At 33.7% G+C, this 20,053-nt stretch overlaps 3 protein-coding genes across 5 annotated transcripts; 2 read left to right on the top strand and 1 right to left on the bottom strand.

Moving 5' to 3' along the window:
- Positions 1 to 4,877: 4,877 nt before the first annotated feature.
- Bma-sol-1 (Uncharacterized protein) lies at positions 4,878 to 10,054 on the top strand (the record flags this gene model as incomplete). Of its 2 annotated transcripts, none has more annotated exons than XM_043080196.1 (11): positions 4,878 to 5,272; positions 5,336 to 5,408; positions 5,483 to 5,591; positions 5,727 to 5,959; positions 6,147 to 6,251; positions 7,359 to 7,554; positions 7,878 to 8,100; positions 8,508 to 8,767; positions 9,107 to 9,275; positions 9,370 to 9,569; positions 9,936 to 10,054. In XM_043080196.1, 11 exons carry the CDS (start codon positions 4,878 to 4,880, stop codon positions 10,052 to 10,054), a joined length of 2,082 nt encoding a protein of 693 aa, XP_042936130.1. The 2 variants fall into 2 exon arrangements, with proteins under 2 accessions (XP_042936130.1, XP_042936131.1); XM_043080197.1 differs by having other exon boundaries at positions 5,318 to 5,408.
- A 322-nt stretch (positions 10,055 to 10,376) lies between these two features.
- On the bottom strand, positions 10,377 to 12,570 carry Bm4157 (Uncharacterized protein; the record flags this gene model as incomplete). 2 transcript variants are annotated; one of them, XM_043080194.1, is made up of 6 exons in its annotated part: positions 10,377 to 10,546; positions 10,628 to 10,792; positions 11,098 to 11,196; positions 11,468 to 11,659; positions 12,038 to 12,167; positions 12,376 to 12,570. In XM_043080194.1, 6 exons carry the CDS (start codon positions 12,568 to 12,570, stop codon positions 10,377 to 10,379), a joined length of 951 nt encoding a protein of 316 aa, XP_042936128.1. The 2 variants fall into 2 exon arrangements, with proteins under 2 accessions (XP_042936128.1, XP_042936129.1); XM_043080195.1 differs by lacking the exons at positions 10,377 to 10,546; positions 10,628 to 10,792; positions 11,098 to 11,196 and having other exon boundaries at positions 11,436 to 11,659.
- A 1,781-nt stretch (positions 12,571 to 14,351) lies between these two features.
- On the top strand, positions 14,352 to 20,053 carry Bma-pde-5 (Uncharacterized protein; the record flags this gene model as incomplete). Its single annotated transcript, XM_001900944.2, has 15 exons — positions 14,352 to 14,522; positions 14,733 to 14,985; positions 15,325 to 15,419; positions 15,789 to 15,827; positions 15,971 to 16,119; positions 16,435 to 16,596; positions 16,746 to 16,890; positions 17,101 to 17,210; positions 17,595 to 17,681; positions 17,902 to 18,052; positions 18,517 to 18,675; positions 18,765 to 18,934; positions 19,160 to 19,271; positions 19,678 to 19,847; positions 19,984 to 20,053. 15 exons carry the CDS (start codon positions 14,352 to 14,354, stop codon positions 20,051 to 20,053), a joined length of 2,043 nt encoding a protein of 680 aa, XP_001900979.2.

The following is a 20,053-nucleotide window of genomic DNA, read 5'->3' as shown; positions in this document are numbered from 1 at the left end:
CCGATATGCAAATTATTATGCTGCTCATTTACAGAATAATGGAAGGGAAGAGATACAGATGCATGCATATGGTTTGTGCAAATGTGGATGGATCCGTTCAAAACAGAAAAGGGCTAGCATCCACATCTCTTTAAAGCTGCACTTAAAGAGGTCAATAATGAGAGGGAGAGAGAGAGAGAGGTAAAGCACTAACTAGGTCCGCTAACTCCTGTAATGCCCACTAGACATTGTTTTGTAAATGGGATCACAGGTCAAACATCTCTTTCTAGCTCACTAGATGGCTAAAGTACGCAGTTTTCCATTCATCAGATGCATACGAAGCTATTCGGTCCACTCCTAATTATTATTGATATCACTGATAAAACGTCATTCAGGCCTTTCATCCTTTTAATTGTCGTACTTCCATGAATAAAGAAATGATAGTACCATATGGGAAGGAAGAGATACACATATGCATGCATATGGTTTTGTGCAACTCTGGGTGGACAAAGTTGGGGAGGAATATGTGCGCTCAAACATATTTTGAACCTGGAAGAGCGCGAGAATTACACGATTTAGTGATGACAAATTATTATTTGATAAGATATGCTTGGGATTCACGGGGAAATGCACGTACCGCGAACGCGCAATGCAATATCGAGAGTAGGAAGATAAACGAGTCAGCTGACAACATATCACTGATCGAATCATTATCATCCATGCCCATTCCTCCGTCTCCTTTGAGGAACTACCGATGATATGATCCACTTGCAATACCACACCGAAAGGGATGCATAGGGGAAAAAGGCTGTATATCACAGCGGACACGCGCATACCAGCCATACACTCACGCTCATTCACGTATGCTGACGTATAAATATATGCACGACACGCACATGCATGCATACATCTGCATGCACTTGTATAAGCCCTCATCGGCATAGAGAGCAGTAATCCAGTCACCATAACCGAAACAGTACATACATATGCATAGATACATATGCGCATACGTATGTACACAAGCATATATAACATACGTTACAGTATGATACATCTGACCCTTAACCCCTTAGACTGCCAAGCAGCAGTGATCGCGGGAGTGTTAAACAACGCAAGAGAAGTGTCGTGGATGAGGTACATTCGCCCGAGGTCGTACATAAATCAAATCACATCGCCACCCTTGTCCAGGAGAAGTTATCTGTCTTATGGAAGAGAGAGAAGACGATGACATTGGAAGGGAGGACGGAGAGTTTGGGCAGTGCTTCAAGGGGTATAAATATATATTATAATAATAATATGCAATAATGAAATAGGAAGAGCAAAACAGACAACCCATCAGCTTACATAAGGGACATCGGCTACGACAACGACAACGACAGAACCAGATGAGACCACCTGATATGGGCAGCGAGCGTCGCAAGGATGCCTGCGGGAGATGCTTGCTGCATGCCACCTCGTACACCTCTCCTCTCTCTCTATTTATTTCACTCTATACGCACTCCCTCCTCTCATCTGTATGTTTTGATGTTGTTATGAAAGACGGAATGATGCCGACTGGAATAAGGGAGGAAGGCGACAGGGGATGGATGACATTTGTAAATTTGCTGTTGTCGTCGAGTAGTTGTGGGAGATGGTGGTGATCGGATGACCAAAGTATTTCTTCTCTTCGTGCTGTCAGGAGAGCGGAAAAGATGAAAGAGGCGATGAACTCACTGGTAAGAGAAAGGGAAGACTTTGGCAAATAAACGAGAGGGCAAGAATTAATCATTATCTATGCAGTTGCTGGTAGCACTTTATATGATTCTCATCCTGCATTCCCGCACTTTATCATGTCCGGTATCTCCCGTGATGTCCTCCTGAGGATGCTTTGTCTTTTTAGTAGTGGGAGAATTGACTTCTCGAATTTGCATCTTGCATTTCACTTTACTGTCCCCTTTGAGCACAGAGACGAGGGCAGGAGAAGTGCGACGCGGTGCGTCACTTATCCTTCTGCGGCGCTCATTGCTTCTGTATGCTTTGACCTCAATCATAGCGATGGTCATTTACCGTCGGTACCATCTGCACTACTTTTCTCCTTCACCCTCCCTCTCTTTCTCTCTCCATCTCTGCCTCTCTCTCTCTAATCGATCTTGACCTTACCGAAAAGAATATAGAAAGGAACAACCTTGCAAAAAAGGTAAATTCAGGGAAATTGTATGACACATGAGAGTCATGGATGATCACTGATCTCGGGAAGGTGTTAGATGAGTGCTGAAGAATTCTGCAAGAATATTAGAATTGCACATTAGCTGTAATAAGCATCTTCCAAAAGCATACGCATACCTTTTTGCATTTGTTTTTAAAAGGATTATACTCATTCCATATATTTGTAAGATTAAATTCTCAAAAGTGGAGGTAAGTTTAGCAAGAGGCATGTCATTTAAAGCACGACAACACGACCACATTTCATCAAGGAAGGTATAATTCTAATCCCAAAGGCGCATTTGGGCGTTGTTTTTAGCACGGCAACATCACGTCATATGGGGAGAATATTGCTGCTGCGTTGATATGGAAAGTAAGATGGCCTCAGAAAGTGAGCTTGCCTGCTTCTTCCGTCCTTATAAGACCTTACTGACAGCCTTACTCATTCCATCCAATGAAATTCCATCTCTCTCCACCCTCTCAGGTTTTTTTTTGCACACCTGTAATAGGTAACATATGGGAGCTTTGAAATTTTGTAAGCATAAAAGCCATCTACACACCAATACATACATACATACACAGACGCACATACAGAGATGGGTGCAGGTAGCATGACGTTATGAAATGCACCTAACAAACCTTACGCACTGGCAGGACACGGTTAAGCTACTTAAAAATACGTCATTTCTCCGCATCACTAGTCCACCCTCTCCTCCTTCTCCTCTTCTTCCTACTGTCCTTAATTCTTTTTAATTTCCTTGCAGTCTAAAAAAGTTGCATAGCAGAAAAAAGAGTTTACTTTTCTCTAAGCGATAAATGGAGCTTCAGTTTGACATAACCGCACGTCATAACACGCACGTCATTATTCACTTATCCTAATTTTTTCCAAACATTTATTTTTCTTCCTAAGTGAGGATAAGTAATGATGTGGAATATTCTATTATCACTTTATCCAGTGCACAACAAATAAGTTATTGATTGATGCTGATTAGCTCATTAGAGTAGACAGAATAGCCAGTGTCGATGAATACCGCCATTTCGAAACAGGATTTCCCAAAAAAATCAAAAGCGGTATGGCATGTTCATCACGTGCATTTCATGCTTGCATGGCTATTATTGATGGAATCGATCGGACAGATATAAATCAATCATCTAAATCAGTTTTTATTCTTCTGTCATTAACTTAGGTGAAGGTTACTAATCTAAGTACATATTAAGAAGACGTGACTGTTTCCTACCGGTCTACTTCACGTACGTGTGATAAGTTGCTATAAGTGCCATGAGAGGAAGGCGGTTTGTTTATTCCTTACCGGATTTGAATAAACTGAGTCTTTAAGGATTCTCAATTACTTTCATCCGATTTGGAGCAATTTTGGAGAGGAAACAGAATAAACAATTCATTAAGGACATAAATAAAAGTAATGACAATAAATTTCTATATATTATATTTTCATCCATGCTTTCCCTCGCCTCCTGATGAATTCTGATTCGGTGACATCAGTCTTGTGGAAATGGCAATCCACTGTCATTCATTTATCCACTAGCTCAGTAGAACATTGATGGGACATTCTTTAAAATCATAGTAAGCAGTTCTTTTTATATTACATTAAAAATTAACAAAAATTAGTTTTACCATCTACAAGTCAATGAATTACTCGGGAACTGATTTTATAATTAATGTCAAATTTTCAACATTTCACCTAATCTAACCTGATATTAAACTGCTGTGTCTTTTTAATTGATTGTAACAAAAATCAGTTAATCCGATCAAGCTAAATACTCATCCTTAGTAGGGATACATATTAAAGTTGATTGTTTAAATAAAGAAATTGAACAGGGCAGTTTTTAAATTTAAAAAAAAAAATTAAATATAATGGGTTAAATATTATCCAATATAAATAAATGGACAATTATTAAATTTTTGAACCAGATGAACAAATTGATGACATGAAGAAGATAAAGAAATTAGTGGAACTTTCTACAATTCCACATCTATGAGAAATTACAATCTGCTTCTCCTTAATTAGTAACTGTTATGACAAGGACATTAGTCTCGAGGAATAGTTTCCTAAGGACATTAATCTCGAGGAATTAGACTAACTTTTCTATTTTTCTTCTTCCTTTGTTTAATCTTCATCAATAAAGGCCTAGCGAAACTAATACATAGCACAAAGCTAATTAGGAATTAAAAGAAATATACTGCCAGCTGGTTTCATAGTTGGAATTCCTTACCACAAACAGACGCTTTTCTTCTCAGTCCATCCTATTTTCAAATTGCATTGCCTTTATTTTATCAAACCTACAGCACACACACACATGCATACACGAACACACACATACACATACACACACACATATATATATACATTCACATAGATATGCTTGAAGCCATGCCATATCACATGAAGGTAAATGTATGAACAGTTGTAGTTGTGAAACGATGTGGACAGCACACATAACAAACATACAGACAGACGCAGCTTCAGAGGACTAAGTGTACCTACCAGCTTGCGCTTCAGTTTTGGAATCAGTGAGTATTTGGGCCTTACCTCTGTTCATTATGTATCTTCGATTGTCTATTCTCTCTGTGTATTAACTGTAATTTTATTTTAACATAAATAGTACCACTGGGACAATAAGAATTGAAGTGTGACCTTGTCCAGTCATTTATTGGATTTATAATATGAAATCTCAGTGTTATCATTTATTTTGCAATTATGAAAGATGAAATTTTGTACCAATTCATATCAATCATACAACTTTACACTAACTACCTCACTGAATATTTGTCTAATACTGGTGTGACATGTATTCTATCATCCCGAAGACTTGCCGTCTACCGTATTTCTTTCCTGATACCATATCTGTATCTCTCATTTCTACCACGTTTAACAAACACCTCAATGGCTAGCTGTCGTTGTATCCAGTTTAACTCGACTGGCATTTTCCAGTCACCAGACTTCCCGAAATATCCATTATCATCGGTATTAGCTCCATCATCAGTGCTTCTTCAGCACCCACTTTTATGTTTGCTATATAAATTTACAGCTCCGGATGGATACATTATTGAAGTAACCTTTGACTACTTTCACCTCTCACCCCGAACTGATCGGTAAGTGATTGACAAAGAACTGATTTTTACACAGCAGCAATTTAGATGCAATGATTATTTAAGGTTATTTGATGATATATCGAATGGACTGATCGATGAAAAGACCGCTCACAACGGTGAATTCTGTGCTCGAGAGGTAACATTTCTTGGACATACCTTACTGCGCCTATTGCTTTATTGGTGTGTACCGGATAGCTACATCTTTTTAAGATCGAAGTTGGGCAAACATTCTACTCTCACACGAGATATCTCATATTCCATGTTCAATTATCTGGTACCTCCAGAGGCTTTCATGGTACCTACAATCTTATTCCTAAAGGTATGACCATTGTTTATGTTAATATTTTACTCCTCTTGCTAATAAATGCTGTAGACAGAGAGAAAAATTGAGTGAGAGAATAATTTTGAAGCAATTATATACTATAATTTAGTTTACCTTTAACTAATTTTACAGGACGATTCTTTTCGAATGCTATTGAAATAGAATCATGTCGTTTTCGTGTTGATAGTTTAGCTGGTAATATATTCTCGCCTAATTATCCATACTTTTATCCAACCACAACCAATTGCACGTACTATTTAGCACCTCGTCAAGGATTTAGCTTGATAATTTCTTTAGAATATCTGAATTTAAGACGTTATGCTTGCCATGAAGACTTCATTGACATCTATCAAATGCATCCAAAGGTAAGAAGAAAAGCTGTGCTATCTTTCATTCTTTTTACGAGATTTCATTCACTTTTATGAAATATATCATGGTAAGGCTTTAAAAAAGTGGAACTTAAAAGGAAGAGGCATTTTTACTGTTGTTTTTAAGGATTTCCAAAGATATGATGAAATTCTTGAAAAGATTATTGCTAGTAGAAGCATTCAGGTTCATCTCGAAAAGCTCTGTTATGACTCGATGCCACCATATCAAATTCAAACAATGCATGGATATATCATTGAATTTCACAGTGGCAACAATGACATAGTAAAAGTGAGTTCACTATGTGTACATATCCTTAAAGCTCTTTGTCACTTGTCCCATCTTTTTATTTATTTAGAGAAATTAATAAGTGGTTAAATTTCTTGAAATTTGTGAAGGTTTATTTTTAATTAAAAAGCCATTGTTATTTTTGAAATTTTACTTTACAACATAATAGAAATGAAAAAAAAGTACTTATATGAAATTGATTATTTGCTGATTTCTAAAACAAAGAACTCTTCTAGTAAAGGTTTACGGTAAGAAAAGTGATTAAAAGATAAGTGGAGGTTCGTTAGGAAAGATGATAAAACTGATAAGAATATTTGATGTTGCCAATCATGCAAAAGATTTATTGTTGGATGGTTGATTAAAAGTGCACATGATTAGAAAAGAGAAAACAAAAAAAAAAACAGGAATGGATGAGAGAGAGAGAAAAAGTTATGCTTCATTTAACTGGCTAATACTGGACTGATTCCGGAAATATGTAGCAGCTGGAATTATGCTTATTACTTAACTATACATTCAGTCGTGCTCAAAATAAATAATTTAATACTGTGAGTGTTCTATATACTCTGCTAAATTATTATGATAATTGAATCAATCATAGTGATCATATGCCAGTGCAACTATTGAATCGTTTTCAACATTCTAATTGATGAATGAATACTTTATTAAAAAAGAGAAAAAACAATGAAAGAAGCAAAAAATGCTAATAAATGATAATGATAAAAGCAAGAAAGACTGAAATTTTTAGTGCATTGATAAAATTTAAAAGAAAAGTGACACTTCATTTTCCAAAAGAGAGACAGAGAAAAAAAAAAAACACTTTAACAAGTGAAAAAGGCTTACGGAATGGGTTCGTCCCACTGAATTATTGAATTTAGCCATCTCACAGATGAAATTTATTCATGCTCTCATTCAAATTCGCTTTACTTATTTTGCATAGCATAAAAAGCCTGAATAAAACTTTCCAATCATATTTTCATCAGGAAATCATCTGTTACAATTTGCAGTATATAAAAAAAATATAACACAAATAAAAGCTGTGCAATTCGTACAAGTATTTAGAAAGTAATATATCAAGAGATATTCGACATCTCATAAAATAACTCTTTCCAGGCCCGCGGTTTTCATATTTCATTCAAGTATATATCTCAGCAATTATCACAGAATATGCCAGACGAAAGCAACACTCCGCTGGCCAATGATAATATTTCAGACTTGGCTTACTTATCATTTTCATTGTTTTCCTCTTATCCTTCTACTAAATTTTCTTCAGCCATCACTGATGTCCACGGCGATGAAATTAGTTTAAGTGAGTAGTTACCATTAAATGCTCTTCCTTATCTCTCATCCTTCAATCCTCCTCAAAACGCATCGATTGCTTTTCTCTCCATTTAAGGCCAATTCTTCCAGGCATGTCCTTAGGCTTCACAAGAGTTACTTTAATGTGTTAAACGATGAAAGTAGACCGTAAGAGGCTTATTGCCTTTTTCCTTACATTATTTATGGAAATATTCGGGAGTGATGGTAAGTTCATCACTAATTATATTAATCTTTCACTCCATATCACGAACAACCTTCTGAATTTTTTATCAGTTAAAATCAATCAGATCACTGAGCAGAGAGTTATTTCAGGAGAACACTGCACAGTGAGGATCACTTCATCCTCAGTAGTTGATAGCGATTCTCCCTTTTCCGGTGTCTCAGGTATTCTCAATTCAACACAGTACGTAAATGGTGACGAACCATTCAAATGCCAGTTTATATTTCTCGGTAGTGGCACCGAAAGAGTGCAAATTACATTTCTCTATTTTCATTTGTATTCTCGAATCCCTCATTTGAATAATAATACCAACAGGTAAGTAAGTGACAATAAGAACATTGCTGCTACTAATTAACATTTCATTCTTGTTTTGTATATACGAATGAACTGTAGATTGCTTATGGTTGAACACTAAGCTAAAACTAGATGCAAACATATTTCAAAGAATATTATGAATTCATAGTGATGTTAAAATTATGTGAAATTTATTTGAACCGATTAAAGATGCGATGAAATGGATCACTTATCAGCTCTCTCTGTAATCCTGGATTAAAACTAATCCAGGATTACAGAGTTGTTTTAGTCTAAAAACTTTAGTTTCGTTATCATTCATCATCCAATGACCCTTAAAAGGACAGAAATAGATGCAAACATATTTCAAAGAATATTATGAATTCATAGTGATGTTAAAATTATGTGAAATTTATTTGAACCGATTAAAGATGCGATGAAATGGATCACTTATCAGCTCATGTCCTGATTGGTACCCGCATGTCTCGAATCGAAGACTTCTGTGGTGCTGAAACACCTCCTCGGCTGATGTCTACCAAAAATCTATTAACTTTGGATTATGTAGTTCGATCTACCAGAGTAATGAGACGAATGATGACTAATGCTGAAAATTTTGGATTTGTATTAAAATATCACTTTCGATCTGATCTAGGCTTATCAGAAATGAATGCTGAAGTGAGAAATGATATAAGTGAATTTGTTTTCCTTAGTAAACTCTTTTTCTTTTCATTTATTTCTAGCCGCATACTTGTTCATATATTTTTTGCTTAACTTGACAATGCTTTGACAAAGACTAGTTAATAACGAGACATGAGTCTTGGCTGACTGATAAATTAAACGGATTGGCTTGACTTGATAGTTAGATATCGTTTGCTATTTCAGATATCACGTACTGCCTTACCGAGGTTTCCGTAATATAACTGGAATACAGATCATTCTAGCAATCTCAATGATTCATTTAATAACTTAAAATGTGATACCACTTAATTATGTAGGAAGTAATGTTGGATTCCCACTTTTTATATTTCAGCTTGTCATTATGAGTTTAATTCATCTCAGCGCAGCTCAGGTGACATTTTCTCTCCTAATCATCCAGGATATTATCCTCGCAACATCGACTGCCACTACATATTTCATGGAGCTGAGAAACAGGTCGTTATTATACATTTTGAATATTTTGACGTGGAAGGATTAGCGGCGTAAGTTTTCGAACATTTGTTTTTTGTTTACTATAATTCTGGTTTTCATATTTCTCGTGAAAATAATATGATCCCGAACACTATGAATTTCCAGCTGCGGTGATAGTACGCACAGCGATTACGTACTATTCAGCAACTACCAAACTCAGGATCGTACTAATCGTCGGTATTGCGGTCAGATTTGTCCAAGAGACTCAATTGTTAGTGAATCGAACTATTTTCGGATGTTATTTCGCTCCAATGATATCTTTGACGCCACCGGCTTTTATGCTCACTATCAATTCATTACAGAACGTAAGTTTTGGATCAAACTATGTTAGTCGAAATTAAATTAAATATGATAATTTCAACAAATTCCAGAACTTTCATATTACTAGGCTCCGAACATACTACACTAAACTAGTTATTTTGAATTGAATGAAAGGAGTGATAGAGAAGATTGACAAAAAAGATTAGATAATTGCTAATAAAGAAAATAACAGAAGGTTCTATTTTCCAAAAATTGAAATTATACTTCTCAAACGTCAATGATTATAATTTACTGCAATGGAAAGCAAACATTCGTTGAACTAAAGTTATATGAGAGAAGTATCTAAAAAAAAAGCTTACTATTTAAGAATGCTTACGTGTAGACCATGTATTATGATAGAACTATTTCAGAAATCTCACAAATCAATCGCGTGAAAGTGACCAGTAATGCATATCCGTTTGTTAGGTTATCGCTGACTTTGCCAGCTACGCTACTATCTTTGGGAATCATTTATAGATGGTCCTTATGACTGCAATTATTTGCAAGAATTTTTGGAATATAACACCTAATACTGCGAGAAAGTCAACAAAAATCTCAGATCGATTTTCAGGTTTATCAAATACTTTTCGACAGTAACTGAAGTGTAATAACTTCTCTGCAATAGTGTGTTTTACTCGTAATGAATTTATTAGGTATTATCTATCTATTGCATAAAGTTTCAATCCTAAAGGATTAGAGTTCAAGTTTGAAAATGAGTGAAACCGTTCTATATCTATCTATCTATATATATATATAGATATATTCACCGCAAAACTGGTATATTCCAACACTTTAACAAATTGAAATCATAGTTATGGTAAAGTAACATTGGCTTTTACCAATAAATCACGACAAGTATTTCCTATGCACTCAAATTCTTCAGCACAATCACGTATCGCCAAACTGCACAGTCGTCCTTCCACTTTGATACAGAGGCCAGATTGACACATTTCACCAAGTTGGCAAATTTTCCCAAAACATTCTGAAATATTAATTAGTAAATTTTTTTCTTCATCACTGTTAGCATAATTTTTGACGTCTAAACGTGCTAATACACTATTACCATTTTTTGTGCAGCGCCCACTGATGCACACATAGGGTTTAGGACATTCTCGATAACATAACAATCCTTGAAGATGTCTACATTGACCTTCTCGACAAACATGGTCCGATGGACAACGATTAGTGCAAGGATCCAGAATACATCGTCCCTCTACACAAATTGTACCTGCAATAAAAAATTCAACTTCACAAGTGGCATACGCTAATCTCACACAACATTCCAGATACCTGAGTTCACATCCTGAATTAAAATACGGAAGCAACTAATATCACCATTTTCTATACTATTTCCATTCATTTTGAAGTATTACATGTTTTCTACAAGAGCTACGACCGATCACAATGACTCTGATCTTTTTCGTCTTTTCACCTGTTCTACTATATATCGCCCTGTTTTGCGACATACTATTATTAAGTCAATGATTTACTATTTGATAAAATTTTTTGAATTAGAGAAGTAAGTAATCGTACCTCCTTGGCATGTTGTAGAAGTGCAATCTTGACCGATAGCTGACTGACATGTACCTTGCAAACAAAACGAGCCCGGTTGACAGCTTACATGTGCACAACCTGAAAACTGAATAACTTTTCTCAAATTCAAAAATGAAATGTATGGAAGTCTTTTTCATCATTTCCAGCTTCAAAATTACTTAGTTCCATTATTTCATGATCAATCGCTTTTTCTTCCTTTTAAACTATACAACAGTGGTTAATTTGTGATACTACGTAAATAAATTGTCAAAAAAAAAGGTGTAGACTAATTTAATATCTTAAATTACTTTTGATTTAGCTATTTTGTAGCTTAAATATCATGAAAACATATTTGGATCTGAGATGCAACGTCCTTTCTGGCACACTTCACCAGGATCACAGTTGCATGAGATTGAATTTCTCTTAAATGGTATGCATTTGTTCTGATAGCACTTGAATGTAGGACCACAGTCGAAATGAGTTATACAGAAATTACTGCTTACTGTCAAACATTTTCCATCACCACATAATTCATCCTTGGTACAGTTAGCTCCAAAACATTCTGAAATTAACATATAATTTGTATCATTTTAAAGTAGGAAGAATTATCTGTTAAACATGAATTGTATTAAATGCTCGTTTGCTTTAAACACTATGCTATTCACTTTTTTACTCTTAGTAGAAGATATTAAAAGTATCTCATTCAGTGTAAACAATTAAATTTAACAAATGAAGAAGTGATTGTTATCAGTGTTATCACATATGATCAGAAGAAATAGCTAAAAGATGACTTAGGATTTCTTGTTGATAAAAAAATTCTCACGCATTAAAGTTTATACAGATTGATTGATAATGTGCTATCATTATCATTATGAATGTCTGAATGGAATTTTGATCTCGAATATTTTGCCTTCATGATTATGTCGACAAAATACTTAACTGTCTTCAGCACATCGACCATTGATGCATCGTCCTTTTAGGCCGCAGTTAGAAGTTATAGATTTGGACTGATGTTCGGATAACTGCACATTTCGATCACAAGGCAGACCGGTTGTTGGATAACATCTCCCCTGTTATGCGATATAACTGATAATTTAAAAGAGAGAAGCACTCTCTTGAGATGATAATGTTTAATTTGATAAGAGAAATTTATGATTGAAATTTCATTCAAAATTCATTACTAATTACCAACTCCACTTTGCATATCCTCATAGTAGAGATAGTATCTCTATACAATTAGAAACTTTGAAAAGTGAATTCAAAGAAGTTATGAGTCACCTTATAGCACCTGAAATTAGCATCGCATTTCACTTGTTCGCAATCAAGCGGTGCTGTTGCATTATTGTCAGAGTAACATTCATTAATTACACAAGTGAAGTTCAATGGACATTTAAACTGGCCAAATATGGGTGGACAGAGTTTCCCAAAGATATCATTTACGATGTATGTCAAAAGTATGAGAAATGTAAACATCCACAATCTGAAACTAATTAATTAATTGGAAAGAAAATATGAGCATGGAGTGTATCATATTGTTTTGAAATGATTGAAATTCAGATTACTTACTCTTACATTACATAAGTAATCATATGAATAGAAGCTGAGTAAGGATATCACAGAAGCAAAAAATTACTATCAATGCCTGCTCAAGTTGAAACAATAAGAACAATGCTAGCATGAATATAGTAGCTTTTATAACAATAGCAACAAAGTTAGACTTTAAATAATTTAGTAAAAAGGATAACTGTTTCCTATCGCAACCTGTTGCTCAGTCAAAGGAGAAAAAATAAGCACATTTTAGTGGTACTGAAAATGGTTATAATTCTGTCAATGATATGTCTATGTTTAACGACAAAGTTGACAGCTATATGTCAACAAATCGATAAACAGTAGCATCAAAATGATTAAACAATAGCAATGTGAAGGATGTTAGCAGTTTGTTTTATGAAAACAAAAAAAGCAAACAGGAAATTCGCATACTTGTTAATGGATTATTTATTCTACCGTATTTTTACATTTGTATTTGCCTTTACCCTAGGGTGGTGCTACATTAGTAGAACTTTTTTTATCCATAATCAGATTAAGATGAAATTTAACAAAGAGTCATTCATTTCAACAATTTTATAAAATTTTTGTGAAAACTAAATTGACAATTTCTGTTATGCACAAGAAATGAAATAGTAGTTGGTTGATAATGGAACTTGCGAAATAGGTTAAATGGTGTAGTTTGTGTGCTCTAAATTAATGAAACACTTTGCTATGCAGTGATCACATCATACGTCAAATGATAGTGTAATTTGACGTTGTCGAAAGTGATGGATATGGAATGAAAAGTGATATTTTTGTGAATAAACAAAGTAACATAGAAGTGCTAATTAGAACATTTCTGAACATTGTATCGAACTTATATTTAAAATTTTTTATGCAAAAATTTATTTTGCATAAAATAAAAATTGAAACTTATATTTAAATAAAATTACATGATTTTGCTTTTGCTCTAATCTATAAAACTTTTTCAAAATATTAAACAATGCTGTCAGATAGTGTGTAAATAACGTAATCATACTTTAACTATGAATTAGTTCAATGCCTACTTGAATAAGTTAAAAACCCAAGTTGAAGAGTGTGAGCATTTGGTTTTCTCCAAAATTTCTTTGAGGCAAGTGGTAAATATAAATTTACTTGAGGAACTTTTTATTATTGATGTCAATGTTACTTCCAACTAATTTTGATATTTAAAAGTTAGCTTTGTACTATCTGAAAGCAATATTTCTATTTGATGCTTGGATGTATGTGCTTAAACTAAAACTTGTATTATCTTGAAACAAAATGAGTTTTCAGATGGATTTGACCTTTGAAGGTAGTAGAGAAATAATTAATATTATACTTAACAAAGTTTATAATTTAAAGCACTATTTGAGATAATTTTGTGAGAATGCTTGCATTGGCTGTTAAAGAGTTGTAAAAGCACTTTTGCCAATGAAGGATTGATAATTTCTAAATTTGGTCTGAGGCTTATCTACTGCTTTCGATGTGATCAGAGATATCAATTATGTGAAGAAAAAGGTAGGAAAGAAAATAATTACACAGCGGTTGCTATGGTTGTCAGAAGTGCCTGCATATTCCAAATAAATAATTTTCACTGTTAGAAAAAGCTTACATCTATCTAAGCTACTTTATTGTTGTTAATCTAATCGTACCATCCTAAATTTGAGTATTCATTGTATAAATCTCAAAGTGAAAAGCTATTTGTAATGGAATCGCGAGAGGAGCGTATTGTCGCATATCTCAATTCACATCCCAAATTTTTGGAAAATTATGCCACTGGACCGAATGTGACCAATGAGGTATTTCATCGATGGTGTTCCAGGCGCAATATGAGAGTTAAAAAGGAGGCCTTAAAAGGAATGAATGGACCATGGATGGTAAGCAATGTGTGATACTTATTACAGATGAAATATTCCATCAACCAAATTTATGACTAAATAAATCCATGTATTTAACATTATTAGATTCCTTCCTTTCTTTCACTTATCAAATCATTTAATCAGACTATTTCAAGTAATAAAACATTATCATGTCCTGCAAGTATCCATTCTACAAGTCACCTTATTAACGAACTTACCTTATTCTAGGCAGATGATCTGTCCAGCTTTTATAATCTACTTATCTCCAGTGGTAACAATTTGCCTCTCATTCTTTATGAATTGGGACATGCCTGTGCACAGTTAACCCACAATGAATTGTTTGATGTGACAATGTACAGTGAAAATAATGCTTATTTTATTGACCGAATAGGAACTAATGTCCAATTAAAGCAAATGACCAAAGACAAACGATTGCCTGTCTATACGAAAAAAGTGGAAGATTATTCAGGAGTCTTGCTTGGTTAATTCCTATTCCTATTTGTTTCACTATTATCATTATTATTAGTACTAAATTATTATTATTATGAAATTATTATTAAAACTGAACAAAGTTTGACAAATTTTCAGAGGAATTATGAAAGAGTTTGGGATTTTTAAATTTAAGAAATCAATTATTTGATTACATTTTATTTTCATCCTTACATAATTCCATACTTAATTACAAAAATCACGATTATTGTATTGTGAACAACAATATTTTTTTTCCATTCCTTTTTTCAAAAAAGCAAAAAACTTTCTTTTTATGAAATGAGTAGCGTTTTTCCACATCTAGTACCATTCTCATTCTCGAGATTTGCAGGAGAAATTCATTTCTACCGTTCCCTCACCGAACAACATCACATTTGCATTAATATTCTCTGTACTTGGGGTAGCGCTCTCATCTACTACGCACAGGTATTACCACTAATATTTAATCTTTTCCCAATCAATCTCTGCTTCAAAACATAAAGCATGCAAACATTTTAAAATGTGAATGCGAAAAGAAATTTTCGAATGTTCTAAGCTTAACCTCGCATAACACAAATGCTTCTTTAATTATGTTCATTATGTTACGTCTTTTTTTTCCTCTCTCTCTTTTTGCACCTCAGAGATTAATTGCAAATAGTTTAGCTTACATCAAATAAAGATGATAATACTTATTTGTGGTACAACAATGAACAACGAAAGCTAAATACTTTCCTGCTCGATGTGGTGAAGTAAGTCCATTGGAATATTTATATCAAAACACACATAACTCGTCCTGTTATTAGATCCATATTTCAGGATATTGTCAGTATGGATGCTGTTATCAAAAAAGTTATGGTAAGTCATTCATTCATCCCATCGTGTACTTATCATTCAGTCATTGTTCAGAGTGAAAGGAATAGTAAGAGACACATTTCGTTCTAATGAATCTTCTAATTGAAATATTCAAGATTTCACAAAGTTGAGTTAGAAATTTTCAGAATTTCGCTCAAAAGTTGACAAATGCAGACCGATCTTCGCTCTTTCTTGTAGATCACAGAAGAAAAGAACTGTATGCTAGAATCTTCGATGTAGGTACTCAAGAAGATGAACAAATTAAAATTAACGAAGATGGTAATGAAGAGATTAGGTTAGTGATAACTACTTTCTATTATTTCATAGATGGAGAAGAGATTGAAACTTAATAAGGAAAGATTCAAGGTATAAATTGTTTAGGAAACAGTTGGTGATTTAGGTATTTTCATAGAAATTGCTTACCGGGAAATTATAAAGAAAATTGCGATGTGCGTTCTATGACATTGTTTCAATTAGTCAGAATAGTTAACGAAACTGTCCAGAAACTTCTAAATTTTGAAAAGTTTAAATGTTTTCAGTGCGCTTTAACATGATCTTAATGATGTCAGATCGATCGTATTCTTGTCTTGTAATGAAATCAATTTTACAGATTTCCAGCTAACAAGGGTATCAGTGGGTATGTTGCTATGACAGGACAAGTTCTGAATATCGAAAATGCTTACGAAGATCCGCGATTCAACAAAGACATAGACCAAAAGACGGGTTACAGAACCAGGAATATTCTTTGCATGCCTATTTTCATTCGTAAATCGTAAGTTTCAACTTCTTTAGTACCAGTAAACTTTTTAATTTTTTGAATTTCCGCTAATAATACTTCCGTGTTATCGCGAATAATACATTAAACTTAGGCATCTCTTTTCCTAACTATTATATTTGTATATCGTTGTTTGTTAATTATAGAGTGATCGGTGTAGTAGAAATGATTAACAAAACGGATGGACCATTCACAAAACGAGATCAAAATTCCTTTGAAACATTCGCCGTGTATTGTGGCCTAGCATTGCATCATGCCAAGCTTTATAATCAGATAAGACGCTCTGAGCAGGTTCTGTCAAACTTCATGAGAGAAATGGAGCATAAATATGATGGAAGAGATCGAGCATAAATATAAAGCAGTTTTAATAATTAGATTGAAAAAAAATGAATGATAATACCATGAAATTCTCAGATGTCTTCAGATTTGGACAGTTTTATCTGTGAAAAGTTTACATCTAACTTGAATCTAATGCATAAAACTTAATTGTAATATGTGCAGAAGTATCGGGTGGCACTAGAAGTATTGGCATATCATAGTGTATGCAACAAGGAAGAAGTGAAGAAGCTAAAAAGTGTCAAAATTGACGATGAAATCAAGGAATTGGATAAGTCTGTCAACAAATCTCTGTTTTTCATCTGCATTCAATTTGAATTTCAATATGATAATTATTCTATTAGTTCCATATTGCTCTCTTTCTGAATTTCTTCTTTAACTTAAAGAATCATTAATTTGATCATTTGAAGCTATTTAATGCAAGTTTATTGTGAAACTCTTCACATTTTTTTATAATTTAACATATTAAATTCAGTTTAGATCCAACTATCACAAATATGTTTAGGCATTATTCTCTCTTCTCTCCCACTGATTGGTGGTGCTTTTTCGTCTTTGTTGATTGTAAACATAGATGGTAAAATAGAAAGGAAGATGGAAATTCTTCAAAAGAAAGAATGAACAAAAATATGGAAAATAAAATAATTAGCATAATTTTATAGATTCGAATTTAATGGACTTCAATTAACTGAGCTTGAGAAGCCGCTTTATGCTATTTATATGTTCCGAAAGCTTTTTAAAGGGAAATTGTATGTTATTATAATGCTGATGATGAAATAATAGATTGCATATTGTTAATGTAGAATATCTAATTGAAATGAATGAAAGGTTTCGTGCAATAACTAATTATTTATTATTGATAGAAAAATGTAAATCATTCCTGTAATTTAATTTTCTTTTGAGAAATTTAACTAGTTAGCTTGGAAGGTGACGTATTGTGTTGGTTTTTATCATTTCAGAATATTTCAGCAATTATGACGAAGATGACTTAATTCGCTTTGTACTCACTGTGCGCAAAAATTACCGCCAAGTAGTGTACCATAACTGGTTGCATGGATGGACTGTAGCGCACGCTATGTATTGCTTACTTCGAACTACTACAATTTTCAACTTGAAACAGGTGCTTATTCTAGTCACTTCAATATTTTTCAACTGTTAAGCAAAAAAATAAAATTAATAAAAAATTAAAATTCAATAAGTGCCGTTCTTTCAGAGTTAGAATAGCAATTTGAAACATTATAACTTTAAGTGTTGCATCACAGGTAAATTACATCGACTGTAAAATTATGATATTTCTTGCAATATCTGTCCTGGATATATTCACTACTAGGATAAGTTTTATTGATTAAGACATCAGCAATATTTTATGTTGAAGTAATTACAAATAAAAAAATCATATCAATTCCCAAAAAAAAAAAAAAACAATGCCAGTTAGAAATGTGGGAATACTCAGGAGCCGAAATATCTTTTAATGTATATCACCAAATCTCTGACTGAAATTACTCAAAACAATGAGATACTTATAAATTTATCTCAAAATCATAATAAATATTTCTTACTTGTAAAAAAACATTTATTTTGCAGTCTCTAGCACTATACATAGCGTGTTTATGTCACGATCTCGATCACCGCGGCAAGAATAATGCATATATGAAATCGATGAGTAGCCCATTGGCATCAATTTATTCAACATCAGTGATGGAACATCATCATTTCAATCAAACTGTTATTATTTTACAACAGGTCTTCTTTCTTCCTTTTTTCAATTTCCGTTGTGTATAGCAATTCCGATTTAATTAATCGCCTTGTGAGATCATTGTAGCATATTTCAGGTTGGACATAATATTTTGAAGTCTTTCTCCTCAGAAGAATACAAGGAAATATTGGGTATTATTAAGCATTGCATATTAGCTACTGATCTGGAGGTATTCATTAGCAATAAAAGGGAAATGGAAGCAATTCTAGCTGATGGTAATTTCAATTGGGACAATGCAGATCATCGGTAAGCACATCTAGCATTGAAGAATTGAAATTTGCTAAATGCTTTTCTATTCCAAGTGTTTTCAAAGAGATAAATTAACATTGAGATGAATCATAAAAGTAAATATAGCGAATGAAGATGTCATAATTACAAGCCAAAAGTAAATGATAACGGATGATAAATTAGGAGCAAAAGACGAATTCTGCTAAAACCTTTACAAATCAATCAACTTTCAACCAGTTTTAGGTTTTTAATGAAAACTATTTTGATGACTGGCTGCGATGTGATTGCCGCATCGAAGCCATGGCCTATTCATACTGAAGCTGTCAAAACAATATTCGAGGAATTTTATGAGCAAGTTAGCGACTTTGTCTCTCTAGTATCCACCAATTTCGCATAATTATTTGATATGCCCTTAGGATTTTCAAAATCTTCAAGCAAAAAAAAAGTTTCATGCAGAAAACGACTTATCAGCCGATCCCATTGAGGGAAGGGATTTAAATTATGCTGTAAAACGACTGAAAAACAATTTCTTTTACACCACTTGAAGTTAAACTTGAATACCTTGTCATATAATACCTACCTTCCGATAGAGATTAATTGGTTGCTCACAAATTTAGTGAGAAGTAAAAATGTGAGTGATATGATCAATTGCAGATGGAGCAATTGACGTTATAAAAACTAAACATCTATAGGTCCCGAGGTTATCAGTAATGATTAATTGATCTTTAGTATTGGCTACAGTCCATCACTCCAATCTTCAGGGAGATGAGGAACGAAAAAATGGACAAGATCCGATTGCAATGATGGATCGAGAAAAGGTAAATGAACTACCGCAGATGCAAGTAACTTTCATGAAGTATATCTGCATTCCGTGTTATGAACTGATCGTCACGACGATTCCCGAATGTCAACAGTTGCTTGACCGCTGTTTGTGAGTACACCGAACTCTTTAATTGCCATTCACAAAACAAACTACCACCTTTCCTTCCACAGAAGTCTTAAAATGACATAACTAATTAGTAGAAAAGAGCGATCGTGATATTGCTGATATAACATTGACATTTAAGGTACAACATGAAAAAGTGGCAGGAATTAGCTGATGAGCAAAAAGGCGAAGATGAAGAAAGAGTGATTTAA

The sequence above is a fragment of the Brugia malayi genome (genome assembly GCF_000002995.4).
Source record: "Brugia malayi strain FR3 genome assembly, contig: Bm_v4_Chr3_scaffold_001, whole genome shotgun sequence".
Lineage (NCBI taxonomy): Eukaryota > Metazoa > Nematoda > Chromadorea > Rhabditida > Onchocercidae > Brugia > Brugia malayi.
This window is presented reverse-complemented; position numbering and strand designations above follow the sequence as displayed.